We start from the raw sequence: 17,721 nt of genomic DNA on the forward strand, positions 1-17,721 counted from the left end.
GAGATGGATTCAGGGGGTTATGAGGCCTGTTACCTGTGTGTGTGTTGTGATGGATGCAGGCCTATGATAGCCTGTATAAGGCTGTGGCTGTTAAGATAAATGTGGAGTTTTGATGGCCTGTGTGTATGTGTGTGCAAGTGTGTGTGTGGAGATAGATGTAGAGTTATGATGGTCGGTGCAGCAGATGGCAGAGGTCTGCCCTAACGGAACTGATGAATGGCAGATGATGTCATCAGGGCACTGACAGGCGCTGGTGGCCGTTCACAGGAAGTGAGCAGGAATCTGCTTTACATTTCAGCCCCAGCGGACATCTGCTCAGTGTCCACGCTCATGTTATTCTTTTTCAGATGCTGCTCACATACTCAGAGCATTAGAAAACTTTTTTTTTTTGGATTTAGGTAAGTCGTAGTGTAGCCTAGTGGTTAAAGAATTGACTGGTAATTAAAAGAATGTAGAGTCAGACCTCAACTATCACAATTATTTACAGTAAGCTGGTATGAAATTAGAATGATGCATCATCCAATATATTATCAGGGCACATTCATTGAAACATTTGATGAATTAGTGCCTCCTCACTTGTCCCTGTCATCTGATTTTAACAGAATCTAAAATGTGCAGTCAAACCAAAAATTATTCAGACATCAGATATAATTTCTGACATTTTTTACTAGTGGGTGCAAGACTCTATAGTTCATTTTTGTAAGTGAGGACAGCAAAGTAAAGTAAACTCTGATATTTTACACCCAAAAAATCTTTATACAGTGGACTACCAGTAAAACTGATAAAAAAAAAAAAAAATTGGGACCAAAAATTAATCACACACTTTGACCTAATCATGTTTTGCCAAAGTGTTTTTTCTTTAATTGCTAATTTGACCTTTTTACACCACAAACTGAAATAAATTAGGCATTGCTTGGTAATTGGTCAACAAAGTATTAATAATTGTAAATATTGTCATATTAACTATTGTCTGAATTTTTGTCTGATTATAATCCATTGCATACCTTTCTATCAAAATTATCTGACATTATCCGGATGAATTTATTCTGACACAGTATAACTCAGAGTTCAGAGTCATATTTTATTACCATTTTCTAAACTGTGATGATGTGAGAAATGTTGAAGTTGTCTGAATAAATTTTGGTTTGTGTTACTTTAAAATATTCAGTATTTAAGCAATATAATAAAATATTCTTTGTCCAATGTAGTTCACTTAAATTGATTATTTAATTTTTAAGGTTTTCATTTTTGAAATAGTGTTACTGTAAAAGATTTACATTTTATAAAATGTAATAAATATTCAGATTGAATAACGACAGATTTTAATGAAGAATGATGGCAATTATACACACACACACACACACACACACACACACACATTTGTTTTTGTGAATTGTGGGGACTTTCCATAGACTTCTATAGATTTTATACTGACCAAAGGATATTGTCTATCCCCTAACCCAACCCTAAACCTAGCCCTCACAGAAAACATGTTTGCATCGTTACACTTTCAGATAAACATCATTTACTATTTTTAATCATTTTTTAACATTGCAAAAACAAGTACACACACACACACGCACACACACACACACATTTAAATTAATAATATTGCCATAATAGCAATAGACTGTGAATTCAGACTGAATGATTATGCGCAGTTAGACTACATGTTATGAAATGCAATTCTAATTCATGGAATTATTAATGAATCATAATATTTTTTAAATTAAAAACAGTTTTTATTGCAGTGCATGTGTTTCTGTAGCTCTTGGTCAAGCAGCAAGACCAAGGTCATGGGTTTTAGTTTCTAGAAAACATATACTGTTTAAAATAAATTGCATGTATTGTAAATAGTTTTGGATTAAAGTGTCTGCCAAATGCATAAATATAAACGCAGTGCATGTTGATTGTAACATGAGCGTTTACTACACTATAAAGAAGATTTAATTTTTACATTTATTTATTTATTTTTTTAACACAGGCTACTTTAGATTACTTTCATTTACCCGCATAATGTTTAACAAGTTGACGTGGTGATTAATCTCGGAAAGCTGTTTGCAAAGACATGCCGCACACTTTACAGTGCTCATCCCAGCGTTTTCTCTCCTTATGACATTCAGCAGGAAGTCCCAGTGGACTAGGTGATAAAATATATACTCTTTAATGTGCCAGCCCCTGTTTTTATTTGTCTGGCAGACATAAAATCTTTTTTCTTTTATTTCCAGAGGGTTTTAACTGCAGCCCCACCTGTGACATTTTACACCTGCACATTTATGTGTCAACCATCGACTGAGAGAGAATAAATGATATTTATTTTACTCGTCTGTTTTGTTCTACCAGGTGCCTCTTGAATCTCATCCAATCATATTGATTTTTTATGCACCGATTCCTTTGAGGGGTTTAATTCATTTGCCCAAAATGGCATTGCCAGTCTGCTGAGGGGGCGGCAGTAGTGTTGAAACATGGTCAATGAGGGTTCACCACCTTGTGCCATATGGCCTTTGTTGAGAAGCCAGGGCCCTTGATAATCTCAGCTTGCCATATGCATCTGCTTGAGCGCGGTCTTTTCCTATCAGAGACTTTTCGTGCCATATGGAAAGGGTGGGCTTTGTCTCCCAACATATCCGTGCCTTCAATGCTACCAAGAACATATACTTTCCAAAAATGCAAATGCCTGTTTCTTTTTTCTTTTTTTTTTTTTTTTAGAGGAATCTCTCATTCTATCTGTATGTAAAATCTCTCAAGCATTTATAGCAGCTATAAATACAGAAGCATCAATAATAGAGTGCCGTGTGACACTGACAGAATGGGCTATCAATCATATGTGCTTGATTGGGCATGCTTGTATAGATGTTAATTTTACTCTCACAAACAATCTGGGTGTATAAACACCAATTCAGGAAAATAATGATTTATTTTACAGCGCAGTACTACATGGAGTGTGTCATCTGTTGTGCTGAATGTGTATGTTTCTCTGTTTGCCGCCAGAAGAAACCCCCATGTGCACGCCGACAGCAAGAGACAGCTATGAGAGGCTCTCGTTGGCGGGTCAGACTTTACCTCCAGGATTCCCCTCACCCTTCCTCTTCCCTGATGGCCTGTCATCTATAGAGACCCTTCTGACTAACATCCAGGTAAGAGACCTCTCTGTAATCAATATTCTATTTATTAAAGCCAAGTATGAATCTCATCAAGTCAGTGTTTTTAAGCATTTATTCCAAAATGATAACTCAAGTAACAATTTAAACAATATATTTTATTTGTGAACTTTTGTTTGATAGTTTTAATAGTTAACATTTAACTATTTTTAATCTTTTTGAATCATCAGTTATCAAAGCTCAGTAAATATTGGTCACAGACACTGATATTTACTATAAATTTCACCAAACTGATTACTCATTAAAAACTCCCACAGATCATGTTTTCATGCCATTTTAAAGGAGAAGTCCATTTCCAGAACAACAATTTACAAATAATTTTCTCACCCCTTTGTCATCCAAGATGTTCATGTCTTTCTTTCTTCAGTTGTAAAGAAATTATGTTTTTTGAGGAAAACATTTCAGCATTTTTCTTCATATAATGGACTGATATGGTGCCCTGAGTTTGAACTTCCAAAATGCAGTTTAAAAGCGGCTTCAAACGATCCCAAATGTGGTTGTAAACGATCCCAGCCAAGGAAGAAGAGTCTTATCTATCAAAACGATCGGTTATTTTCATTTAAAAAAAAAAATACAATTTATATATTTTTTAAATATCGTCTTGTCTTACTCTGCTTGGACTGTTTTTGTTCCGGTTCGTGACAGTTAGGGTATGTCGAAAAAGTCCCATCTCATGTTCTCCCTCAATTTCGAAGTCCTATATTGCTGTTTTACCCTTTTTTGTATCTTCTTTGCGTGTTCACTTTGCAAAGAGTGGGTCGGTACTTCTGCAGCAATGTAGGATGATTTTGAAATGATTTTTGAAGTTGAGGGAGAAAATACGATTGGAGTTTTTCGACATACCCTAACTGTCTTGAGTCAGAAGAGTTCACAGAGTTCATGGAGAGAAAGGCAAGACGAGCGTTTGAGATTAAACGTATTTAAAATGTATTTTTTTAATGAAAACTACAGATCGTTTCGCTAGATAAGACCCTTCTTCCTCAGCTGGGATCATTTACAACCACATTTGGGATCGTTTGAAGCTGCATTTAAACTGCTTTTTGGAAGTTCAAAATCGGGGCACCATATCAGTCCATTATGTGGAGAAAAATGCAGAAATTTTTTCCTCAAAAAACATAATTTCTTTACGACTGAAGAAAGAAAGACATGAACGTCTTTTAATGACAAGGGGGGTGACTACATTATATGTGAATCTTTGTTTTGGAAGTGGACTTCTCCTTTAAGGCATATTTTGACGTAACAAGGCGGCTATATACAAGTATTTGAGTTGTTTACTTTCTTTTTAACATTAGTCTTCCCATTAATGTTGTTATATTGTTCATGCAGACTGATTCATGAATGCGGAACGTGCATAAACACAAGAGACGGGATTTATTGCATGAACCAATCACAGCCAAAATAACCAGTCATATCCAGTCATATCATGATGGATGCATTGCCTCCTCTCATGTGACTTTCTGCTATTCATTCTCAATTACCCCCCCACCAAACCCTCCACAAGCTTCAGGGTGTCTGTTAAAACTCAGTGGGCTCAGGGGAGGCGAGAGAGACATGGACTTCCGCTTTAACTTTACCTGCTGTTGGACAATGTTTCGGACAAGTGTTTCATATACTTTTTAATGTTGTATTTTGCAGTATTGGTGTTGTTTTACTTTTATACTACAAAGGAATATCTGAGGAGACACTGCCTCCCTTGCCTCCCCAGAGGAAACGCCCCTGGTTGGGAGCCCCAGGGCTGTTTTTTTTTTTTTTTTTTCAGCAGATATTCAAAAATGGTATTGAGTTTTTAACCAACAGCCAAGGAATCTATTGAACAACATCCAAAAATCATGTCAAATGAACCAAATTGATAAATTTAATTTGGACTTTCTAGTTTTAGCAATAAATTATTAATGTAAAATCAGGTGTAATTCAATTATATGGCATTTCCAAAAAAATCAGCATCAGAGAAGTTTCCCCTTGAATTTTAGCAGACCATCAGAAGGTTGCCATAGTAACATTTTATTTTAGCCCACTGTGGACTGGCCAGCTGACACATGTCATGATCTTATCACGTCATGTGTCATAACACAATAAACACCGATGATGCTCAAGATTACACATAATGGAACGAGATGGCACATCATGTAGTTTATCACAAATTATAGCAATCTTAAGCCGTGGTTTGGAAAATATTGTGAAAGAATGCTGATATGCAGTGCTTGAGTGTAAGTCAAACATTCATACAGCAAGAAATATTTATGCTGTTTACATTTAATCATTTAGCAGACACTTTTATCTAAAGCAACTTGCAACAGAAGAAAAACAAGTCATTTATCATATGCGAGTCAGCAATATTAGCAGCGCTGCAATTCTGAATTTTTAAAAGCTTGAGTGAAAGTGCAGAAGAGTTGAAAAAAGAATAAGAATAAGTTTATATACACTATAGTTTAAAGGTTAGATATTAGAATGATTTCTGAAGGATCATGTGACACTGACAACTGAAGTAATGACTGTTGAAAATATAGCTTTGCTTACGGAAGAATAAATAAAATGTTGAAATATGTGACCCTGGACCACAAAACCAGTCATAAATAGCACAGGTATATTTGTAGCAATAGAAAACAATACACTGTATGGGTCAAAGATTTTGTTTACGCCAAACATCATTAGAATATTAAGTAAAGATCATGTTCCATGAAGATATTTTGTAAATTTCCTACCGTAAATATATCAAAACTTAATTTTTGATTAGTAATATCCATTGCTAAGAACTTCATTTGGACAATTTCAAAGGTGATTTTCTCAATATTTCGATTTTTTGCACTCTCGGATTCCAGATTTTCATAGTTGTATCTCAGTCAAATATTGCCCTATCCTAACAAACCGTACATCAATGGAAAGCTTATTTATTCAGCTTTATTTATTCAGATTTATTCTTATTTATTTTGTGGACAAGGGTCACATATATTACAGTAGAAAACAGTTATTTTAAATTCTGATAATATATATAAAAGCATTTTTTTAATGGTAATAAGAAGTGTCTTTAAATGCAGGATGCAGTTGCTTGTGTCAGGTGTGGCAAAAAGTTAATATATGCTTTCCTGGGTCCTCTTCCAGCTGTGATGTTTTTTCCCATGAAAACAAACGCATAGCGGCGTATATTCGGCACAACTCCCTTGATCACCACTGTGGTTGTCATGCGAGTAAAACCCAGTCAGAAAGATGAATGTAGTTGATTAACACCGCCTCTGAGACTAATGATGTGGGTACAGTATGGGGAGTGAGAGGTTTGCTCATTGCTCTTGTGATACGGCCATCAGATCTATCGCGCTGCTTTCGGCCCCATTGTTAATTAGCAGGACTCAGTTCAGTCAGTCATCTTTAATCATGATTTCAGGGTAATGTTTTGATTGAACATTCACACACAAATCAACAAAACGAACCCAAGCAGAAAATTGAGATAAAGCAACTTAGTCTAAATTGGGGTCATAAGATGGAACAATTAGTATGATATAGCCCATTGCATTTGGCTTAATTGCATGCGTACAGGGAATAATTGTTTTGAAATGGTCACCGCGCCGTTTGCACGGCAAATACCGTTTTAAGTGTTGTTTTGAGACAAGCAGCTGCTTAGCTCAAGATTTGATCGTTCTTATACAACCTGACAAACAAAAGTTATAGGTTCATTAAGGCTCTCATTATGTCTATGTTGCTTTCATAACTTTATTTAAAGAATTTATAGTTCTCGAACTTGAAAGGACAGTTCATCATCCACACTCTTGTGTCCCGTGTTGTTTTGGACACTATTGGCTTTGATTGTACGGACTATTGACTGATTGTTTTCCTCAGAATACTTTCCTAAGTTCGAGTGCTACTGCTCTAGCATAAACTAAACCATTCATACAGTTTATTGACTCCTGAGGAGGTGTGTGTAGACTGTGTATAAGGTGAGTTTGTCTTCTGCTGCAGGGTTTGCTAAAGGTGGCAATTGATAACGCCCGCGCTCAGGAGAAACAAGTGCAGCTGGAGAAGACGGAGCTGAAGATGGAGCTGTTTAGAGAGCGAGAGCTCAGAGAAACCCTGGAGAAACAACTGGCTATTGAGCAGAAGAACAGAGGTGTGTATTACTTATACGCTACACACAATTTATTATATCTTCTATAGTCTGATTCCTGGTTCTAGAAGTATTTCATGCAAAGCAAACCAATTTCAGAAATTAACTTTTCCATTAAGGGACTATATTTGCCCCTGTGAATTGTATTTATGAGGACTTTTTTTTTTTCTAGCCATATAAAAAATATACTATGTGTCATTCTTTTATGTCAATTACTTCATTTTAATCAGCTCATTAACATGCATTCTCAGTCTGACTAATTAGGTTGAGGACTTACTGCCTATAAAATTAAACCATTATCAGTGTTTTCTGTGATAAAATATAGTAAAATGGTAGTGTTGCTTACCTGTGTGAAAGTCGTTTTGTGTAGTTGCATAGTGTTGGTAGGCAGATTCAAAGATTGGGGATTGCCAGGTTATTAAAGTTGTTTGGGGTAAGTTTTTGTGGAAGAGTATTTATGAGAAATGATGTGAAAACAAGCACCATAATTAGGCCTAGAATACAACATTTAAATAGAAATATATCAAATAAATGCTGTTCTTTTGAACTTCCTGAAACATAAAATAGATGTCATTGTTAATAGCTGTGATCATATTAAGAAATGCTACTTGAGCACTAAATCAGAACATTACAATGATATCTGAAGGATCATGTGACACTGAAGTAATGGCCACTGAAAATTCAAAAAGACTTGATGTTGGACTTCTTTAAAAAAAAAAAACCTTGGTCCTTTAAGCAGCCAACAGCAATCAGAGCATTTCTGTGGCAAGTTTTGCATGGCAAGTACCACATTTTCTTTAGAAAATGCAAAAAACACCTTTACGAATGACCTTCAATGCATCATTTTCAAAACATAACAACAATTAGTGCAAAATTGCATTAAAACGACCCGAAAAGCCATGTTACAAGCTCAGTTGTTGATTACAAGCGCACAAAAAACATACTGCCAAAGTGATAGAGACAAGGTCATAAATTGAGCAAAATGAGGCATATTCACATTGCGATCAATACGTGAGCACATATTGATTATGTGTGCAGAAGTGCTTGTGGGAATACAGTATATTACCGTAACTACACGCACAGACAACGTCTAAATGCACAGGGTGCATTAGAAAGATATACATCCAAGTCCTCATTCAAGTGAGTGTGGTTAAAGTCATGGAAATATGAATAAGTAATTCATATGGTAAATGTTTCTAAATGAGCCACAATATTTCTCGAGGGAAGACCATGATTGGACTACAGATTGATAATAGTTTAGCTAATAATTTTCAACTCTCTTTGAGATTAAAAGTGATATGTGCATTACAGATGGCCTCTAGTTACATACTCTATTGTACTCTATTACTGCATGAAAATATAATTATGAATCCACATTTTGACATCAATAAATGATTTAGATTTTTCTGCACAGAAGTATTGCTAAGTGTGACTTAATAGTCTCATGTTCTACGTATTTATCCTACATAATGAATCAAATTGGGCTTATTAAGCCAGTTTCACAGAAGGATCCTTATAAATGTGCCTACAGCCCCTCCAGGTTTCTTCCGTTTAATATTCAGCGTGCTTCTCTCCTCTCTTTCTTTACAGAAAGTTTCCCTTAACCTCGTCTCATTGGCATTTTAACCCAGGTTAATCCAGGTTATCGCTGGCTCAATTATTTCGCTAATGACACAGTCAATTTCTCATTGAACGAGCTGCAACTTTTCTATGAATATTTCCTCACTGGCAGAGTTTGAAAACTCGCTTCCCCTTCCTTTTAGTCCCTGATATCAGATATACCGCTGCATATGACTGGGGTCCTTGACTGCTGCCTTTCTGTGTTCTCTAAATGCAGCGATCATTCAGAAGCGATTGAAGAAGGAGAAGAAAGCAAAGAGGAAATTGCAGGAGGCGCTGGAGTATGAGTCAAAACGGCGAGAGCAGGCGGAGCAATCCCTGAAACAGACATCACCCACAGAAAGTCTCAGATCACTCAATGGTGAGACACTTTACCAGAACGTTAACATATTTAAAGGGACTTACGGTAGAAATTATGTGTTTTTCTATTAAGTTTTATGAGATGTGTTGAAGACACATCAGCACTACTGATGAAGGTCGCTTTATGTAAAATATTGTTTTTTTGTTGTTGTTGTGTTGTATAATTACTTTCTGAGAATCTAATCTGATGAAATATGCTTCAGTATATTAGACATTACATGGTAACACTTTACAAAGAGTTTCATATGTTAACATGAACTAGGAATGATTAGTACTTCTACAGCATTTATTAATCTTAGTTAATTACAGTGCTTACTAACGCATTATTAAAATCACAAGCGCTGTGAACTAACATGAACAATAAACAACTGTATTTTTATTAACTTACATTAACAAAGATTAATAAATAGTGTAATAAATGTGTTGTTCATTGTTCGTTCATGTTAGTTAATGCATTAACTAATGTTAACAGTTGACACCTTATTGAAAAGTGTTACCGATACCATAATAAAGGCGGCTATTATTGCAAAAAGAATAAATCCACATGTTGGGGTCTTTCAAAAAGGGGTTTAATTTGTGAAAATTACGAGGTGACTGCACCGCTTAATGTACATCTAATGACTAAATATATATATGGGTCATTCTATAATTAGAGGTACATTTAGAATTTGACAATGTGAAGACATTTTTTTCCCTTTTTCCCAAAAACCCAAACATGACCTTACATAGCTGCTTTGAAACAATCTATATTGTATTCTATATTGTATAAAGTTCTATATAAATAAAGGTGATCTGTATGAATATGTGTATAAAATAACTTCTGTGTTTGCAATGTTCACCATTGTTACCTTTACTGGGTAACGCAGTTGACATTTTTAATGTTTTGGGCCTATACTCAACACGGAAGCCTAGAGCTACTGAGCTACTGAGTATGTTTAGAAATATATTTTCATAAACAAAACATAAGTTTTAGTTAAATTGTCTTGTTAAAATCTGCAGCAATAATACTTGTGTAACACTGTTGACAGTAAATGAATCCACTCTTGACACAGGTTTGCTAGTTTAACCAATATTAGGGGAAAGAGAGAGAACATCATAACTTCTAGTGTTTCATCCATGTGCTTCTAGAAGAAATATCATCATGCTGTGCAAATTATGTGAGAATGGGACAAACCATTCCTTTTTGAGGGGGCGGGGGGTTTTCTAGTGGGTAACTTAGTTGACAATAGTTTTTCTGACAAATAAAACAAGTTATATCAATATAAACACTTATTATTTTTAAGTGCACACCCAAATGTCTTGATAACCTGTTTTAACTGAAGGCAAACCCATGAAATTAATTTATATTTGAGGTCATTCTCATACTTAAATGCAGAGTAGAATGACCAACTTTACAAAATTGGACAGCTGAATACCAGGGTTGTATGTAATATGAACATCATGTTTGAACAAAGATATTGCTTTTTCAATATATAGTACTGTGATTGGAAAAAAATATAATTGTGTACTAGAAAAATAAGCATCTTATTATATTCTTATTTATATTGATGAAAATATATTTAAAATATACTTCACGAACATGAGATGTACCCACAGTGTCAAGCGATTAATCACGGTTGATCATACAAAAAAAAAAGTTTGCCTAATATTTGTGTGTGTACTGTGTGCAATTATTATGTGTATATAAATACACATAAATTAATGTACATATTTAAGAGAAATAAATTTTTATGTACAAAATATTTTTATTTATATATAATGTAAATTATATAAAAATTATAATAAATATATATACTTGTAAATGCTTAAACATTTACATGAATGTTTGCATTTATATATACATAATAATTATACTCAGTACATGCATATATATATATATATATGGCCATGAAATACTGATTTGCAATGAAAAAAAAATCGAAAGAAAAATTATTTCACTATTGACAAATCAGAATCAAGCATGACATAGATATTTATAATAAGCTCAAATAATATGAGAGAACCTTGCATAATAATGAAGTGAAATCATAATAAAATGTAGTTTAAAAATCAGTCTTCCGTAGAAAAAAAAAAGCATTTTCTTTCAGACCGGGAAAAGAAAAAAAAATCTGGTTTGCTTGTATGTATTGGACAAGATTTTAGATTTTTTTTTTTTTTTTTTTTTTTTTTTTTTTGATATTGTTGAAATACACTAGATGAAATTTTAAACTTTAAGTTTAAAAAATTAGACATGTTGCACTGGCAACTAACTGATTTAAACTGAAGTAATATAATTACTAAAACTAACAAAAAAATAAATAAATAAAAAGAGAAAAGCTCACAACAAAATTATTAAAACTTAAACTAAAATAAAATGAAAACTAAAAACATACAAATAATAAAAAAAAACAATTCAAAATATAAATAAATTATATAAAGCACATTATATAATACACCCTAAATGGTTTAAGCTGTTGAATGAAACACGCATATGCTACATTAGCTACATCTGTAGCAAGCTTAGCAAGGTCCGTAATATCAGGCTAACGTGGAGAAATGCTCTGTTCAGTATTCGTAACACCGCTCATCCATTGGTCAAAGCCTCGCCCTGACCCGAGCACATCCACCCTCCGCCCATCGCGAAAGATGAGGCTAGAAAGACTTTCCTAATTAAGCACAGATGTCATGGATGTTTAATCGTCATTATCTTTTCATTTTGCCAGACTCGTTGACCCAGGAGATAGAGACTGACCGCAGCAGTGGCAGAACAGATGCTGAGAGGACAATACAAGGTACGTGTTTTTGAGGAGACTATAAATCTCAGCTCAGCTCCAGTATATGAGGCTCGCTTTAACTCGGCCTGCTGTTCATGCATGCAGCCTGCCATCTGGGCTGCAGATCCTACAGTTCAAGAGGAAGGTCAAGATCAGTGGGATCTGTCAGGAGAACATTTCTAGACGGGGGAAATCGCGCAAATGTACGTTATGACAATGGCACGGTCTGCTGAGTTGGAGAGTTGATTCTCTGTGAGGGTGTGAGGGAATTTGATGGGATATTAAACGAGGAAGAAGGAGAAGATTAAACATTAAACAAGCCTACCGAGTCAATTAAAAATGTACTTTTGTTTTGTAGTTTTTACCAGCAGGGGTATATTAAAATATTATTGAAGGGATAGTTTGCCCAAAAATGAATATTCTGTCATCATTTGTTCACCCTCATGTCGTTCCAAACTTGTATGATGTACACAAAAGAAGATATTGAATTTCAATGGGGTCCAGTGCTGTTTTGGACCCCATTAACTTTGACTGGACATTTGAAATATTCTATATGCACTGTATATTTACTGTGGTAAAGATGGTGTTCAGTTCAATAGGTGATTAGATTCTTTGGATACAAGACACAGAATCATTTTAAAGACAGACCCCCTTGACAGTAAGACCTTGCCTATGTTGTGTACCTCAGAGACCAATGCAATTTAACGAGCATAATAAGAAGTTTCATTATCTGAAGATGACCCACAGTGGAGTTACCTCACAAGAGCACAACACACCCACTCAAATAAATACACATGCACTTTATGGGTGTATGGGTATTTATGGACCTGGTTTAGTCTGGTAGCATTTCACAGAAAACCACTTGCCCATTTGCAAATGTTTCAGTCACACTCTTTTAACTACACCTTAAGTGTTAAGTCGCTCGCCGCTCTGATGTCTATTTTAATTGTACCCAGCAGCACATGTGATACAAAAAACGTCGTCTTGAGTGGTCTCAATTTCCCTTTGAAAATAGTGTGTGGAAATTGCTATGAAATGTGGGAAATGGCATTTTAATACCCCGTCGCAAAGTAAAAGCCCCGTAACCCAGTTTGATTAGCCTAGTTAATTTTTTGTGTGTGTGTGAAGGAAGTTTTTAGTAAAACTAAATGGAGATCCAGTACAAGGAGTACGGTTTTACCCGAATAAATCAAATGACATTGACTTGATGAGCAGGGAATGATTTTTTCAGAGCATATAATGTCATTAGCATTATGACGGTTCTTATGTCTAAAGATTAATAATTTTCCAGCATTAATTGCTAGATTCAGAAAGTTAGCATAAGTATGGGAAGATTGTTCATTACTCAAATTGCTTTTGTCAGTAGCTTTATAGTGGAATTTGAGACACTGAGGTCATTCGAGCTGAAAAAAATATGAAATTGTTCTCTTATGCATGTTTTCGCTAGTTATTGCTCTACAACATGCAATCATTTCATAGGTTTTTTCACTCAGTGCCCTTGACTTAAAAACTGGAAGCGTGTTTGTATAAAACATGGAGCTTGTGCGCGTGTTAAGTTATAACAGCATTTTGTGTGTGTGTGTGTGTTGATGTCATGGTTGTTGTGGCCTCCAAACAGTGTGGCATAATTACTCTCAAATGGCAAAAACATAAAAAAGGATGCTGATAAATTACACTTGCATGTGAGGGGAAAATTCTATTCCAGTCCGTATACAAAAAACCAAAGAGACGTGCTATAATTTCAGCACTTGGCTGTTGGGGGAAAAAAAAAAAAAATAATGAGAGCATAATTTCAGAGAACTAATTATTTCTATTTGTCTTTTGTCACACTCTGTAATTCTGCTATATTAACACAGTCTGTGTTTATTAATTGCTTTTCCAGTGTTTTGAATCCATTCCAAGAATAAGCTTGACTGTTTTTCCTGGCTCCGTGCTTCTGGGAGCACATCTCGCCACTAATTCCTTGTGATACCGAACATAATATCTCCCCGGTATCTCTTCCCGATGCTCAGCGCTCGCCTCTCGATGTTTTCTGCAAGTTTACACGACCCTGTGAGGGGAGATAAAGTTCTTTGTTGCAAGATTAAACATCAAAACAGTTAAAGTGAAATTAAAATTAAATGAATGAATGTCACTGAAGCAAAAAAGGCAGTAATTAATGGTTCCCTTAATTGTCTTCATAAAATATTTGCATGGGCATAATTTGCATAATTTACATGTATTAATTAATCTTTCAAAGGAATTTTATGCTGAGAGAAGCCAAAAATTCCTTTGTTTTATTTAGCATCTAATGAAATATTTATCCTCTTTAATGAACTTTTCATCTTGATTTGAATATAAAAATGCCAAAGTTTTAACATATTTTAATGAGGGGGGTTCTTTCATAAAACAACATGGCAGTCATTCGATTTTTCCCCACTCAAGAAACATTCCTGGCACTGTTTGCACAAGCTAGTTTAGCTACACTCCATTTGACCCAGAATTAATATGCTAATTTGTACATTTAAGATTAGCTCTCTGCTTGTTGTTGTTGTTCTCAGGTTATTTTAATAGTTGAATTGTATTTTGTATAGTAAACTAGGGTTTTGCTTAATTGTGGTTTCAACCATACTAAACATCTCCAGCACTTAATTAGATTAATATCACATGCATTTTTTCGTAATATGATTACATTTGTACATACCATTTATATAATGGGTTTGATGCTGTGGATGAATTTTATGACATGCCCATGTGAGCCTACAGCCATATATTTGGTCATATTTCATATTTTCAAGATCACAATATTAGCCTTTTTTATATAAGAGCCCAGCGGGTGACAGATAACATTAGAGAAAAACAAGAAGCCGTATTGCAGCTCTACGCACAGGTCGCAGTTAATCAATGTCGATTAGATCACTACATTCGCATGAATCAATATGTACATATTTCAGAGTTAAATAAAATCTCAGTGCACATATTTAAAAACTAACAGTAGAAGAAAAAATCAAAATGATTTCATATCCGTGTTGTCACTGAGCAATCCAAAAAAAGTCAGACTCAAAATATAAATCTTGTTTAAGCCCATTTTAACACAGAGCATCCTCGATCAGTCACCACTTTTGCTCATCAGAATTGAATTTATTTAGTCGCACTGCCAAAGAGAGGAAACGCTGCTTAAATGCAGTGATGCAGCATTCCCGGACACAGAGGAAATGTTCTGGTAATAAACGTCAAACAAGCTCCTGAGCCATGCCTAACAGATGCTTTTACCAGAAGAAGCAAAGAGAGCTGCCGCTCATTCAGGCATGCACTTGCCAACGAAGGTTCTCTGGAAATGGACAAAGCTCATTAGATCGTACACGTCTGAGAAAGCAGTAACGGCTGCTTTTTTTGCACTTAATGTCATTTATGCGGAGAAAGTGTCATTTGCGGAGTGCTTTGCATCATGAGTGCAGTGTTATGTTTTTAAAATGTGACGTACATTGATCCAGGGTTTTTCGCTGTTACTTATCCTTGCTTTATGGCTCCATTCTGTTCAGTATACTTATTCTTTTCTCTTTTGTTTTATCGTTAGCAGATGGAAGACTTTTTCTGAAAACCACAGTGATGTACTAACAGCGTGAAGACGTTGAAGACTGACGGCGTGTATCTTATGAAGATTCTCCAGAGTCCCCTCGCAGGGTAATTTAGTTACAGAAACAGGTCAATCGCTCATAGAGGTGCATCAAGGGTTTATGCTGGGCCCGATGTGGAAGACGGATCGTGTCCGAATGTAGTATTAGGACTCTTATTCTCACTGATATAAACGTTATATTATGCCAGATGTGGGATTGGATGTGATACGTTGGCGAAGGCGACAATTTGAGCACAGTAAAATGTACCGTTCGGTACACTCGGTGATAATATTTACAACAAATTCACAGCACTGAAGATTTTTTATACTGTATTTAAACCAGCGAGAAAGCTTCGAAAATTAAATCTGATTCAGAGGTTTTGTTTTGTATTAAAAAAAAGAAAAAAAAAACAGAAATCCTTAATGTCATAACTATTTGCCAAGATGTTAAAAATCCGAACTTGGGGAAGAACCTCTGAAAATGTGAATTTGAATATATGTTGATCAACAGAAAAGACTAATATTTGCTTTTAATGTTTTCTAAACTAGAATAAAAAAAAACAATCAAGTTTCATTTCTATCATTATTGTATATACAAGAACAGAAGATAGGTTAACTCACTCACTTTGGTATTTGTATATAATGTTAAAAGTTGGTATTGTGTATGCAGTAGATCTATTAGGAGAACAATACCAACGTTTATATTGAATTTATAGATTTGTTTTGTTTCTGAGCCATCATTCTTTCGATTCGCTGCCACTATGGTGAGGAAGCATGCAGGCATGTAAATGTGTTGTCCTGAATTCATGTTATTCAATAAATACTTAACTGTGCTGAACAAATGTACTTAGGGTTTATTCACTCACACCCAGTAAAAGTTGATGAACACTGCTATCGTTTTAACAGCTACATTTTCAGTTTGCACTCACATGAATCAGATTCTTGTGTGGATTCAAACTCAAGTTGTACAGATCGCCAAATGTTACCAACTATCGTTACACTCAATTCGGTGTATTACTTTCACAGGCGCCCTTTAAATAATTAGTATTTAATATATCATATGAATTATTTATTATTCTGGTCAACTAACATGCAACAGGTTTCCACTGGAAAGTTGCAGACAAAATAGTATTACACCATTCTTAATCTGAGATAAATGTTGGCAACAAATTCATTGATTATTATTATTTTAATGTTTAAGAAGAAAACATCCACACCAGTCTTCACATACTAAACAGATAGATTTTTTTCTTTATAAAGACAAAAATCAAGCAATCACGGCAATACCAAACTGTCACATTTAAATAGAGAGTGAAACAATTCAGCCGGATGAGTTAAATTACACTGTGCTAATTAATGGTAATATTGAATATATTAAATAACAGATTACAGGCTTTTATTGTACCAAGTAGATGATGATGATGGTGATGAGGCACTTATTGGATAATCAAGAAAAATATGTGTTGAAAGGATCCTTTATTAGATGGACGTATCTAATGTTACGGGGCAGCTATTTATACTATAATCATAGACATTATTTTGTCACACATTTGTCCTCAGTCTGTAACAATTCAAATGTTTATTGTGTTCAACTACATGTTAAAGTATCTTTTACCTCATCAACGAGGACTTGCCTTTAAGTTTCTTTTTATGTGATGTAAACACTGTAGCAAGATTTATGGACATATTGTTCCTTATTTCTTTCTATGGCAGTAAAGGAAACGTATAAATATTGAAAGGATGTCTTGTTTTAAAGTGTTTTTCCCTCTTTTCTGATCCTGTCTCCTGTAATGACACAGTATGTCAGAGTGAGTGTGTGTGTGCGTGCGTGCGTGAGTGTATGTGTGTGTGTGCACGAGTGTGTCTGTTTTCTATTCTATGGTGTCATATATGGTAATAAAATATTTGTGAGTCAACGATTATTAGACTAAGCTCTTTGACGAATGAATCACTATCATTATAAACAACTTGAGAGTTTATGGGTGTTGACTTTATCATAAATGTCAGTGTTTAATGCAGTTGAATCTACCATGCTTTATTCAAAACGAATCCTGCGAGTATGTCCTAATAAAGAGACTGCAAATTTTCAGCCGCAAAACAAACGCCACGTATAATATTACATAAGCGGCGTGCTTA

The 17,721-nt window shown here is 34.9% G+C and overlaps 1 protein-coding gene across 3 annotated transcripts in view; it reads left to right on the top strand.

Moving 5' to 3' along the window:
• Positions 1–17,505, top strand: part of dachd (dachshund d) — a 127,064-nt gene extending 109,559 nt beyond the window's left edge. Inside the window, exons 7-11 of one of the 3 annotated variants that reach the window (XM_051118813.1) lie at positions 2,992–3,137; positions 7,113–7,260; positions 9,095–9,238; positions 11,940–12,008; positions 15,550–17,505. In XM_051118813.1, coding sequence (XP_050974770.1) covers positions 2,992–3,137; positions 7,113–7,260; positions 9,095–9,238; positions 11,940–12,008; positions 15,550–15,587 — 545 coding nt within the window. In that variant the 3' untranslated portion in view covers positions 15,588–17,505. Of the gene's footprint in view, positions 1–2,991; positions 3,138–7,112; positions 7,261–9,094; positions 9,239–11,939; positions 12,009–15,546 lie in introns of all 3 variants that reach the window. The other 2 variants (XM_051118814.1, XM_051118812.1) reach the window with 2 other exon arrangements.
• Positions 17,506–17,721: the final 216 nt, after the last annotated feature.

Source organism: Labeo rohita, chromosome 9 (assembly GCF_022985175.1).
Source record: "Labeo rohita strain BAU-BD-2019 chromosome 9, IGBB_LRoh.1.0, whole genome shotgun sequence".
In the NCBI taxonomy this organism is placed as follows: Eukaryota; Metazoa; Chordata; class Actinopteri; order Cypriniformes; family Cyprinidae; genus Labeo; species Labeo rohita.